At 22.4% G+C, this 13,750-nt stretch overlaps 4 protein-coding genes across 4 annotated transcripts; 2 read left to right on the top strand and 2 right to left on the bottom strand.

The window, feature by feature from the left end:
- Positions 1 to 544: 544 nt before the first annotated feature.
- PBANKA_1034800 (conserved Plasmodium protein, unknown function) lies at positions 545 to 1,120 on the bottom strand (the record flags this gene model as incomplete). Its single annotated transcript, XM_034565451.1, has 1 exon — positions 545 to 1,120. The coding sequence occupies one exon, from the start codon at positions 1,118 to 1,120 to the stop codon at positions 545 to 547; it is 576 nt and encodes a 191-aa protein (XP_034422147.1).
- Positions 1,121 to 2,049: 929 nt separating this feature from the next.
- On the top strand, positions 2,050 to 3,112 carry PBANKA_1034700 (multifunctional methyltransferase subunit TRM112, putative; the record flags this gene model as incomplete). The annotated part of the gene is made up of 5 exons (XM_034565450.1): positions 2,050 to 2,081; positions 2,401 to 2,560; positions 2,650 to 2,736; positions 2,907 to 2,970; positions 3,078 to 3,112. The coding sequence occupies 5 exons, from the start codon at positions 2,050 to 2,052 to the stop codon at positions 3,110 to 3,112; spliced, it is 378 nt and encodes a 125-aa protein (XP_034422146.1).
- A 15-nt stretch (positions 3,113 to 3,127) lies between these two features.
- On the bottom strand, positions 3,128 to 9,085 carry PBANKA_1034600 (conserved Plasmodium protein, unknown function; the record flags this gene model as incomplete). The annotated part of the gene is made up of 1 exon (XM_034565449.1): positions 3,128 to 9,085. The coding sequence occupies one exon, from the start codon at positions 9,083 to 9,085 to the stop codon at positions 3,128 to 3,130; it is 5,958 nt and encodes a 1,985-aa protein (XP_034422145.1).
- A 2,361-nt stretch (positions 9,086 to 11,446) lies between these two features.
- PBANKA_1034500 (conserved protein, unknown function) lies at positions 11,447 to 12,870 on the top strand (the record flags this gene model as incomplete). Its single annotated transcript, XM_034565448.1, has 2 exons — positions 11,447 to 12,599; positions 12,806 to 12,870. 2 exons carry the CDS (start codon positions 11,447 to 11,449, stop codon positions 12,868 to 12,870), a joined length of 1,218 nt encoding a protein of 405 aa, XP_034422144.1.
- Between the last annotated feature and the right edge of the window lie 880 nt (positions 12,871 to 13,750).

Below are 13,750 nucleotides of genomic sequence, written 5' to 3'. Positions count from 1 at the left end.
TAACACAATTTTTGAATATATAAAAATCTGTCTTTATTTTTTATGCAAACTTTATATTTTAAAAAAAATAAATTATCATTTTAGTCATTATTTGCTAAAAAAATTTATACATATCGAATATAAAATGCAAAAAAAAAACATATATACATAGTTTTATATATTTTAAATTCAAAATATGAATTATAAAGTATAGGAAATAAAACACAAAAAAAATTGTAAAAAGAAAGATATTCTAAGTAACTAATATTAAGAACAAAAAATAAAATAAATAAGAATCTAGGAATATTATTTAATTTTTTTAGTTCCTTTAATAGCACACATAATGTCATATATTTTCAATTTTGTACTTTTGGCTATTTCACTAATGTGAAACAGTTTCAAGAGAGTATGTTAATTTCTGTGTGCATAACTAAATACAAATTTATATATTTTTGTAAAAAAAAAAAAAAAACATTTCTATTTATTATTCACAGAAAAATCCTTGTAAATATTTAGTAATGCAATGGGGATTTTATGATATTCATAATTAGACAATAATTTTCAATTATCCATTTTTTCGAGCAATTTTACTCATATGCATATGTTTTAGTAAACTGTTTATTTTTTCATAATATTTATTTTTAATGAAGTTACATTTTTTGTTTTCTTCATTTTCGTCTTTTTTTTGACTATCCATTATTTTTCTACTATTTATTTTTTTATTTATATGATCACTATTATACATATTAATATTTTCAAATTTTCTTCGAATAGGCTTCTTAATTGTACCCTTTATATCATTATATGTTTTCCTTTTATTATCGTTACATCCATTATTGTTTTTATTACTGTTTTCATTGCCATCATATTCATCTATTTCTTTTACATTTTTTAAATCGTTGAAAATATTAAAAAGATTTGTTTTTTGTCTCTTTACCGTTTCTTCTATATTAAACAAATTTAATTTTTCTACATTTATTTTTTTCCTTTTCATGCTCCCTATACTGTTATAAATATAATTAAGATCAAAAATACTTGGTGAATTGCAGCCTGTTTTTTTTATTTCACTTTCATATTCGTATGCTACTCTTATTTTTTTGGAGGTATGTAATGTGTTATTATTTATAACGTATCTTTTCATTTTTGAAAAAAAAAAAAAAAAAAACAGTTAAAACTTAAAACTCCATTCCCCAAAATGTACATGCATACATAAATTTTATTATATATTAAATTGAAAAAAATGGATGCCCAACATAATAATAGTTTTTTTTCTTTTGCATTGCATATTATAACGTAAATGATATTATATACAATATATATATTTACATGGCTCATTTATATGCATATACATATATATACATACATGTGCATACATATATTAACTTAAGGTACACTATGTCCTTACTAATGCATATATAATATGAAAATATATGAATGCGCATTTGCTAATATATATATATATATATATATGATATGCAAAATATATACACAATAATTTAAATGTTACAATATTACTTAACTAATAATTTAAAAATTTGAAACTCTATAATCTTCCATTAACATTTTGGAATAAAAAAAAAAATAAAATAAGCGTCTCTTTTCACAAGTACACGAATTTAATTTTTTTTTATTTCAAAGTTTTGAAAATAAAAAGAAATAATGTTTTTATGGGAATTTTTTTCAATATTTTATTAAATAAGTAAATATCGTATATTATGTACAAAAAATCGATAAAAACATATTTATTTAAATATTTAAAAAGTAGTTATTTCCTAATATATTAATAACGAAAGGAAAAAAAAACTGATATATATCGTTTATAATTGTTATTCTCACATTTCATTGTAATAATACAATGCATTTTTTTAAATTTACAATTATATTTTATAGAAAGTTTTTATTGGCCCATTTACAAATATCCAAAAATATATTACAAAAAAAATTAAATTAAAATAACATAAAATAAAGTAAAAGCTAAAAAGGTATAAAAAAATAAAAGAACGATATTTTATAATAGCAAGACACTATTCAACACGCATATTTACGTCATTTTTTAAATGCAACAAAATAATGCGACTCCTTACGCATAATTTTTTAAAATGGTTAGTGTTAAAAAGAAAAAAGTAATATGAATTTGATGATACATTATGATTGTCCTTATTTTATTATTCCATTTGCATTTTAATTATCCAAAGTTTAATCGTCTAATTTACTTTAAAATTGTATATGTATGTATATGTTGATCATTTTAAGCGAGGGTATCAGAATGATAATAAATTTATTAAAATTGGCTCGTTGATACAATGATCTTTTCTTTTTTTTCACATAATCCTATTTTTGATGATCATTAATTTGCTTTCCTATTGTTTTCATCCAAATATATTTCATGTGTATACCTTTGGGTAATTTTTTTATTTATAGCAATGAGGCTAAATGCACAGGGGGGTATCCCTTAATAATAAAACTTAACGAAAATGTTGAAGGAAATGTAAATATAATAGAACAAGAAATGAATCCAGAATTTATAAAAAATGTATTGAGTAAAGTGGATTACGAAGTTTTATATAGCACAGCTAAGCAAGTAATGCCTTTTATACTTTTTATTTATTCATTTCTTCCCTCGATTTTGAAATACAAAATTAATAATTAAAACTTTTATTTTCCTTTTAGTTTGGAGTAAGTTTATTATCAAGCTACAATAATAACCATTTAGAGGATGAAGGTTTTTTAAACTCAGTTCATCACGCTCTTTTTAAGGTACATTTCTTGTCTAAACCAATAAACCGAAACATATAAATATACTTGTTTGTTTATTTTCAAATAATTAATGATTAAAATTTTCAGAAATTCAGTTAAATATGTACACTAATTTATGGATATATACAACGCACACAAACATGTTTATATGCTTATTTATTATTATATAGATTCATATAATGGAAGGCTCACTCACATGCCCAAAATGCAATATTTCTTTTCCAATAAAAGATGGTAAGTTTTAACATATATATTTTTTATAACAAATAACGTCACAAATATATCTTTATTATATATTTTTTGTTCATATATTTTTTTTTTTTCACACTTCATATGACCAGGTATACCTAATATGCTAGCAGCAAATGAAGAATAAAAAAAAATTATATTTTTATGGGCATACTATATAATATTTTATATTTGGATATTCAATAATTATGCACGATTCATCATTATTCAAAAAATATATTTTCGGGTCAGGATAAATGCAATCAATATATGAATATGATTCATTATTTATTCTATTATAATTTTTTTTTCTGAACTGTTCATATTTATAATTTTCTATATCAGTTTGATTATTACTAGCTTTTATGTCAATATTTCTTTGAGAATTTACATTATTATTTTTTAAAACAAAATTACCATCAGTATTTGGTGTGTGTCTTATTTTTGGCATATCATTGGCAAAGTTGTCAATTTTTTCATTGTTTACATTTTTGTTAACTTTTAAATATAATTTATTCTTTATATTTTTTTGGATATTTTTTTTATTAATTTGAAGATTTTTATTATTGTTGCATTTATCCATACTAACTTTTGTTTCATGATTGTTTAATTTGTCATTATTCATATTTTTCAAATTAACATTTTTGTAATTTAATATTATTTTCTTAATTATATTTTCAGCTGAACTGTTTAATTTTTTATTCAAATAGTTCAGTGGTGTATTCAAACAGTCTTTAATTGATTTGCTCATTTTTATGTCATTTTCAATTTCTTCTATATTACTTCCCTTCTCTTTGGGATAGCTAATCATTCCATCTTCAGAATTCCCCATTTCATTTTTTTTAATATTATTATTATTTTCCCACAAATATATGTTTTCGTTTGAGCACGAAGAATAATTATCAATAGTCTTTCTTTCCATATTATCAAACGCAGTATTATTTTTATAATCTATATTTTCACAAGTACAATTATAATAATTTTTACAATTACAAAAAGTATGTTCATTATTTTCCACATATTTTGTGCCTCTTCTATTTTCACTATTCGTTAAAGGCAACTTATTTTCTATCATACTATTTGAAAGAATTTGTTTTTCTATGGTATTTTTGCTATTATCTCCTTTTCTTACCACAAAAATTTTATAACCTTTGTTTGGATTATTTAATTGCGTACTTTCATCAAATGCGGTGCCCTTTCTGTAATTATTCTCGGCGTATTTTAAAGTATTCCCTATTTTTTTGTTACCATTATTATTATTATTATTGTTATCATTATTATTACCACAATTATTATTTTCTCCTAGTGCATTACAAACTGTTTCTATATTCCCCATTTTCTGATTGTTAATAATGTAACTGTCGTTGGTATCGATAAAAATATCATTATCTATGTCTTTGGTGATTTGATTCACTGAACTTTTTGTGTGTCTATTCTTACCTAAATTTGAATATTCACAATTAATATTATTTAAATCTTTTCGAAATGTATTTCCTTCTTCTTTTATCATTTGCAATTTTGTAAATTTCGAAACATATTTTGAAGGACGTTTTGCCCATCGATTTTTAACAAGATCATTATTAGCGTTCATTTTTTTTTTTTTTTGTTTTGCAATTTCATATTTTTCATCAAATAAATTTAACCTTAAAAAGTTTGGTTTTTCAATTTTAGGAAGATCAATTTTGTTTTCCAATATAGTTTTATTCGTTTCTTCATTGATATTTTTTAAAACTCTAGTTTTACAATTGATCGAAACATCATTGCAAGGTAGTGGATTATTATTATTATTACTACCATTATGATCATTTATTTTTAAAAAATATTTGCAGTTACTTTTTATTACTCCCTTTTTTACAATTCCTTTCACATTTCGTATATTTTTTTCATCTTTTCGTTTTTCTCCTCCTTTTGGTAATATCCTTTTCATATATCCATCATTTACTATTTCATTTTTTGGAAAAACATGATCACATTTTATTCCCCTTCTTAAATTGTTAACCATTTTAGTATTATAATAGTTATTTTCCCCTTTAAAATTTAAGTCTAAAGCACTTTTTTTTATTTCATTTTCAATTATTTTATTACTAATTCCCTTATTATCGAGCTTGTTTTTTTCAAAACTATCTGGCATATCAATAATATACTTTATATCTGAAGGAACATGAATAGGATTCGATTTAGTATTAACCATAAATTTTCTGGCACAGCAAACATGGGAATTATTTCTAACCCCAGTTTTGATTGGATATACATCAATAAAATAACCAGAAGATCGAGATCTATTATTATAAATATAATGAGGTGGTTTAATATTTTTGTTAGTTTTGCAAAATGATAATGCCTCTGATTTATTTCTTTTCATAGAATCCTTATATTTCCTTTCGTTGCATAGACTATTTTTTTTTATGTATGAAAATAATTTTGAAAATAAACTTTTAGTTCTATTATTTTTACTATTTCTTTTTACTGAATTTTTACATGGTGAAAGCAAACAATTTTTACAAAACCCATTTTTATATTTTCCATTTTTAGATAAACATTTAACTTTTATGCTATTTATTTTTTCCATTTCATTCGAAACTTCAGAATGAAAATTATATTTATTCCATATGTTATTATTGTTATTTTGATGTCTAATTTTATTACTATCTTTTAATATATAATTATAACGATTGACATTCTCAGAGTTTATTTTTTTGTTCCATTTTGGATTACATCCTGATAGAAAACAATTTGAAGTGTGTCTACAATTTGTATTTTCACCAAATTTATAAAAATCGAATTCATTTATTTTTTCTTTCATTTTATTATTAATTGAATGCCCTCGAAGCTTAAAAGCAACATCATTTTTATGATTATTTTGTTTTTTTATATAAATTATACTTTTGTTACTGCTACTTCGAAGAATATCATTTTCATTATATTTATTGTTTTCTACACATATGCCTGAGAAAATGCTTCGCGATGTTTTTAATGATTCTAATTTTTCACCGGCATCTAAATATTCATGAGGAAAAGCAAATACACTATTTTGAAAATTTAGAGAATATATTTCACCTCCACTATTATGTGTTGATTTGCTCAGAAACATTTTTTCTTCTATTGGGATTTTATACCATGTTTTATTTTGGTTTAAGTTTTGGCTGACTTTTTTGTTCTCGTTTTTGATCCTCTTTTTATTTGATTTGATTATATTTTTACTTTTTTCGTATTCTTTCGCTTTATAACTATTATTAATGTTAGACAAATTATTTGAGTTTTTATTCACAATATTAGTATCTGAATAATAATTATTTTCTTCAGTTTCATAGGATTTCCAAACATGCGCAGAACTATTACGATCCTTTCCATCGATGTAACAATAATTACTAGGAAAAGAACTAATTCTAGAATCAATAACACTGTTTTTATTTTCTCGCTTCTTTTTTTTTAAAATAATTTCATACAAATTCGAGGATTTTGTGTTACTTAAATTTTGTGTATTTATATTTTCTTTCCAATTCTTTCTTTTAATATCCTCTTTTATCTTATTTTCAGACATAATTTCTCCAATTGAATTAATTACCTTTTTGGGAGGATGTAAAAATGTTTTACACTTTTTGTTTTTCTCATTTTGGAAATTTAATAAATTTATTGGTAATTTTATTTTATCCTCAATTTTAAAATCTTCACTATCACTTTGAACTATTCCAATTTTTTTTTTTTTTTTCATTCCTTTGTCATGTTCATTCAAATACCCAATAGTTCCATTTTTTCTATTACCCCAATTATTATTAGGATCGTTTTTTATATGGCTTATACTCAATTTATTTTTATCTTTTTCACCTGAACAATATGAACAACGTTGTTCATAATACGTATCACATTTTGAAAAACATTTTTTTTTTCCATTTTCATTTTTATTGTTTGGTGTAATCATATCTGAACTATATTTAGTACTGTGTAAGTCTTCTTCAATTTCAGTGTCCTGTATATCTTCTTCCTTTTTTCTTATATATTTACTATTATCATTTATTATTTTAATATTATATATTTTTTTTTTTTCATTTTCGATACCCTTTTTATAATTTATTTTATCTAACTTTTTACACCCAAAATATATTTCATAAAATTTGTCTTTTTTTTTTTCACTGAAATCTTCATTATTATATGATTTTTCTGTTGGTATTATTTTACTTGTATTTTTATTTGGAACAATGTTACTAGAAATTACAATTCCTTCCCTATTTCTGATTTCTTTGGAAATTCCTATATCTGAATTTCGTCTCATTTTATCAGTTTTTATGCCATTTACCTTTTTGTATGATTCGATATTTTTGTTTTCATTAATACTTTCTGTTTTTTTATCTTTTGGAACACCATATATAGTTTTGTGCTTATCCATTTTATCTTTATTTTTTTCTAAAATTATTTTTCTTTTCGAATTTTGTTCCATTTTCTTCCTTCTTTCCCATTCATCTTCCACACAATTCATTTCTTTTTTTTGTTTATACCCTTCTTTAAAATTCATTTCAAATATTTCATTACAATTTATATTGCCTTTTCGTTTTATACATCTACTACATCTGCGTCTAACACTTCCTTTATTGCTTCCATTTCTTCTATTATTTCTGTTAGTTCTTGAGCAATTTCCCCACTTTGCAAATTCACATTTTTTTAAATCATATTTTTTAGAATTTTGAATAAAATCGTTTTTTTTAATTTCATCATATCTCAGATTTTCTAAATCGGTGTATTTCTTATTATTCTGAACATTATTCAAATTATTTGTTTTGTGTGAATTACTCAGTGTTTCATTTGTTATTATATTTTCTATAATTGGATTTTCACATTTTTTGAATTTTTCTTTTCTTTTATCTCCTTTTATTATTCCTAATTCTATATCTCTGTTTTTTGTAGTAGAACAATTAGTATTACCTTTACAGTTTCTATGATTTTTACTAGCCATATTTTCTGAATTTTCATGCATCAATTTGTCTGATTTATTACTGTCGAAATTATAATTTATATCCAACTCGCCAAAAATCGAAACTTCATAAGATGAGTTTTCATCTGAGCATACAGAAGAAAAGGAAGAATAATTGTTTTCATTATTTTTTTCATTATTTATCGAAATTTTATTTCCATCTCTTATGTAAGATTTTGTATTATTTACTATTGGATATTGTTCTTTTCTCTTTTTAATCTTATTATTATTTTTTCTTATTCCTTCATAGCTTTCATTTTTGTTCTTTATATTTTCTTTAAATCTATGGTTATTCTCTATTTTGTATACATTCCCTCTAAGTACAATATTACCTCCCTCTTTTTTTGAATTACAAGTCCCTTTATTTTCTTCCTTTGTTATATGAGTATTTATTAAATATTTAAAATTTTCATCAATATTTTCATTTTTTATTATAATTGAATAACTTTTATCTCTTAGTTTTTTCAATTTTTTTTTATAATTCAGATCGTTTTTTTTTATATTGTCTTCATGTTTATTATTTTTACCGATTTCATCCACCTTGTCTTTTTCTCTTTCCTTATTCCCTATACAACCAATCAATCCCTTTCCTTTTAATTTACTATCCTTATAATTTTCTTTTATATTAGTAGATCCGCAAAAAATTGAACATTTATCAAATCTTATTGGCACGCTTTCTATTATACTTTCACAACTATCATTAATTTTATGATTAAGCTTACATTTTATATATGATTCATTTAATTTATTAGAATCACTTTTTCCATTTAATGTTTCTACAGCATTACACAATCGACTTCCATATGGATTCCTAGATTTTGAATGTCTATTTTTTCTTTTAATATTATTTATTTTTAAATTTTCTGGAAATTTTTTCTCAAAATAATTTTTTTTTTTTTTTGTTTGATTTGATAATTTCTTCTTACTTTGTTTTTTTTCTCCTAATGAACTAGTATAAAATGGGACTTTTTTTGTTTCGTTTCTGTTGAAGCTTGTATATAAATTGGAATAATCATTTGATATATCATAGGATTGAAAATTTTTATTTTTTTGATTCTGCTTTTTTATGTTATTACATCTAAAATTAATTAATATATTTTCTTCTGGAAAATTAGATATCCTTTTTATTTTTGAATCATTACAATTTATTTTCATTTTTTTTATATCATTAGTATGATTATTTCATATACTCTTTCTTTTTTTATATTTTATATTTAGAAAATAAAAAGCACAAGTTTTGTTTTTAATGTCTTTTTTTTATTAATTTTTAAATATTTTTAAAACGTAATAAGACAATATGTTACTATAATATAACTACTACACACTTTATACTTCTATATAAATGAACTTATATATATGTGTTTTTAATGTGTGACTATTTATTAAAAATTACTATGCATTCCTATTCAATATAAAAATATATATAGAAAAACCAATTAAACATGTTGTATAAAAAAAACAGAATCAATTATAGTATAGAAAATTGCATAAATATGTAAGCATATATATTTTATGTTTGATTACATTTGCATTTTAAATACATATAAAGTAAACAAGATATAAATATTTTATTTATTTTTATTTTTTTAATATTGAATACAAACAATATATATTTAATATTTCAATTTAAAAAAAAAAATATTTTTATACCTATTGTAAAATTGAAGTGCTACAACAATCAATATACCAAATTTTTAATTTTTTTAATACAACAGCATTATTAACAACTATATTTATTTTATTATAAGCATTAAAAATAATTTCTATTTTATTTAATTTTTTTATAGATACCTTCCCATTTTATTTTACACCTTTCCATACGTAAAATAACTGCACACTATAAGCACAAATTGTGATACCTACTTAGAATGTCTACCATTTATTTAAAATACCGTTGTATATATTCTTTTACATTTTATAGATACGATAATCAATGATTTTTTCCCTATATATCATTAATTTTCCATTAAAAAATATTCGAAAAACAGTAAAAAACACACACCTGATACTTTGTTAGATTTAACTTCTAAGTTAAAACTTTTTCATCATTAATTTTACTGTTTAAGAAAATAGGAACATATTTGAGTTACTAATTGGTGCTCCAAAAATACTAAAGTGTCCAGTCATGAATATTATTACCTGCATGTGCACGCTGGTACATTATTTTTAAGTTCTTCAGAAATTGAGGATAAATTAAGACAAGATAAATATTAGAGAAATCCCATTTTCGTATACCATATACATATATTGAAAAGGAAACAATTTATATTTTTTAGATATATCTACAAAAATAAAATTTCGCATGCTTTATGTATAACTCATATTTGTGTGTCCTAAATATGGGATATTTAAAAATGTGCTTTTAGCCTATATTATAAAATTATTTTCTAGGCTAAAATTTTTTTTATAAACAAACGGAAAAAATACTAATGTGGAAATTTCACACCAAAAAAATATTTTTTAAAATTCATATCCATGCAAATTAATTTGTAAATAGTTATATTAGCTCATATATGTAATATTTTTTGGCTCCTCTTTAAAATTAATTTAGCTATATAATAATCATACGAATGCTAGACAAGCTTATAGAGGGATAAAATTTTTTGTTTAAATAGTATATGAATTTTAAATAGAATAAGACAAAATTTTCTCAACAGAAATAAATAAAAACCTCCTAAATTAAATTAATTAAACGATATAAGATTAATTAAAATACATACAAATATAGAACAAGTCTATATAACGATATTTAAATAATATCATGAAGACAATTATTATTTCAATTCTTTTATTTAAAAATATGTCCATTTAACAGTATTAAATTAAGTTAATAGAAACACAAAAAGTAAATATATTATAAAAAAGGTGATACATGATTTCCATAAAATTTTTAATGTGTTGGCTTTTATAAATAATTATATCAAATTATAAAAAATAATTCTTTATATATTTCCAAAAAATGCATGCCGATTGATTAAAAAATTATAAATATACAACTAGCTTTATACTAATTATTTTTTACACACACAAAAAAGCTGACATGTTCATATAACTTTTTAGTACGCCAAGGTCTATTTTTCATGGTTTAAAAAAAGAGAAAAAATATATATATATATATTATGTGGTTATACAACTTTTTATGCACGGCAAGGTCGATTTTTGATGATTTAAAAAAAAAGAAAAAATATATATATTACGTGGTTATACAGTTTTTTATGCACAGCAAGGTCTATTTTTTGTAATATTAAAATAATATATATTTATTTTACATATTATTTTACATATTTATTTTTCATATTTATTTATGCTTGTTTGATTATAATTGTTTATTTATGCATATTTATTTATAGGTATTTATTCATTCTGGCTTTTTTAATTAAATATTTTCGTTTTTTTTACAAGTATAATGTGTCTATTTCCCAGCTTGTATCCACATTACGTTATATATTAAAAAAAAATTTTAATCTTCGAAATATTAATCTCATACATTGCTGCAACAAAATTTATTTACGAAAAATGAACGATAAAAATACTCAAGATTCAATTAATCCATTTCAAGCAATCCATAGTAATGAAAGTTTCGGCGTGCCTGATAAGTATAACCTTGGGAATAAAGCAAAAATTTTTTCCTCGACATATTTTTTTGATGGAAATTCATGGACAGGATTAGAGAAACCGTTATACCTTAAAAAAACGATATTCGATGATGATAGACTTCTTCAATTAAATCCCGTTTACGAAAAAATTCCACCGATTGAATTAGAAGCATCTTTAAGTGGAAAGTATGATATTAAAGTTTACCGAAATCGTGAAATCATATTATGTATTGAAGGAGAGCAAAAAATATTAATAAAATTGCCAATTACAAAAAATATTATAACATGGAATAACTCTCAACGTTTACCAGTATTACCAAAGGCATGGAGGCCAACTGTTTTTGTATTAAACTCGTGTAATGTATTTGTTAGAATAATCCCAGAGAAATGCTTAGTTATTAGCAAAGTTAATAGTGAGGATTCTTTTAAAGTGACATGTATTAATTACTATGAAGGATTTTGTTGTTGTAACCCTATTAACAATTTGGCTTTATTATATGGCCAATATGAACAAAATCAAGAATTTTCCATTATGAAATTACCAAAGCTTCCTCCCAGTAATGGGAAATATAGCTATTTTTTACAATTTTTTTCATGGGGGACAATGATTATACCCAAAAGCATTGAGGTTATTAAAAGTGGAATTTGTAGTTTTAACAAAAATCCAATTGCTTTATTAATTATCCCCCCCAAGATACACATCTATATAGAACTAAGCCCATCTTCTCCAGTAGCTGCCACGTTGGAATATAAAAAGGATTTTCTTATTACAGCAAGGAAACCAAATATTACCGATCTAGAATTCTATTTAATTATTCAAGATCAATTAACTATATACGAATATTCTTATGATCTTCGAATAAATAAAGATAAGGCACCAATATCTTACTTAAGTATTCCAATAAAATTTAAAATTGATAAAGAAGAAAGAGAAAAAAAAAAAAAACAACCATCACATAAATGCAAATGGACCTTTATTGATTCAAAAGAACAGAAAACTATGAGCGACGTATGTGCCCATGCAGAACATATTATGTCACCAGACTTAGCATGCATCTTCGACGCTGAAACAGGTTTGATGAACATTCAAAAAAATTTTACCACGTTAAAAGTGTGTAAATATACTTTATTATACACTTTCATTAAACAGGAATATATTAAAACTTGCATGCCATAATGTATCATGATTTTATTAAACGAGTATATATTATCATTTGTACTTTACATATGCATATATATATGGACATATATACATACATATTTACATTTATTTATATAGGAACGTATTATTCCACAGAATACGGGATAAATTATTGCAAAACTTTTAAAAAACTACAAAAATAGGATCATAGGCTAAAATAAGCACAAGAATTCGCATATATATGCTTGCCATATAAGACAAACTTTGCCCACAACATAATTGATAATAATGCTTATATTTTTCTCATCACATTTATCAAATTATTATTATTGTTTATAATTGTGCAAACAATTTTAATGCACAATGTTTGAAATGCTGTGAAAATGTGTATATCCAAATAAAATATATATTTTAAATAAAACATATGGGCATATTATATATATTTTATTCTTATATGTATATGTTTATATATTTATTTTATCATTCTATGTTATCTATTTTTTTCCTAAAAAAATATATTGGCTCTTTGTATAACTTATTGTGCATGCATAATATATTGCCATAAATTTTATATTGTAAGAATGTTACATATATATGTGTACCATCATAATTACAAAATAATAAATTAAGGCATATTTTATATTTTTTCCTTTTGCCTTTTTTATTAGTCATTTGATGGAAGACTTAATTATTTTGTACCCATTAATTTTTAGATTTTTGTAAATATGTTTTCTTTTAAATATAAGTAAATAACAATAATATCTAAAGTAGGAACAAATATTTTATTATTATACTAAATGGGTTATCTAAATTACAAAATATATAGAAAAATAGTAAACCAGAGTATAGCATAATAAAGAGGATATTAGAATAAGGGAAATATTAATAAAATTAGATTTAGTGTTATCATTGGGTTTCAAAAAGCGAAATTAAAAAAAATGTAATACTTTTTTTATTATGGAAATATTTTATAATATTATAAGCATAATTTTTTATTATCAAAAATATATGCAGTAATCTAAGATTCATGCTATAAAAATGTTAAATTATTTTATTTATTAGTATTAATATATATATAATGGT

Source organism: Plasmodium berghei, assembly GCF_900002375.2.
Source record: "Plasmodium berghei ANKA genome assembly, chromosome: 10".
In the NCBI taxonomy this organism is placed as follows: Eukaryota; Apicomplexa; class Aconoidasida; order Haemosporida; family Plasmodiidae; genus Plasmodium; species Plasmodium berghei.
Note: the sequence above shows the minus strand (reverse complement) of the source record. Positions and strands in the feature narration are given on the sequence as shown.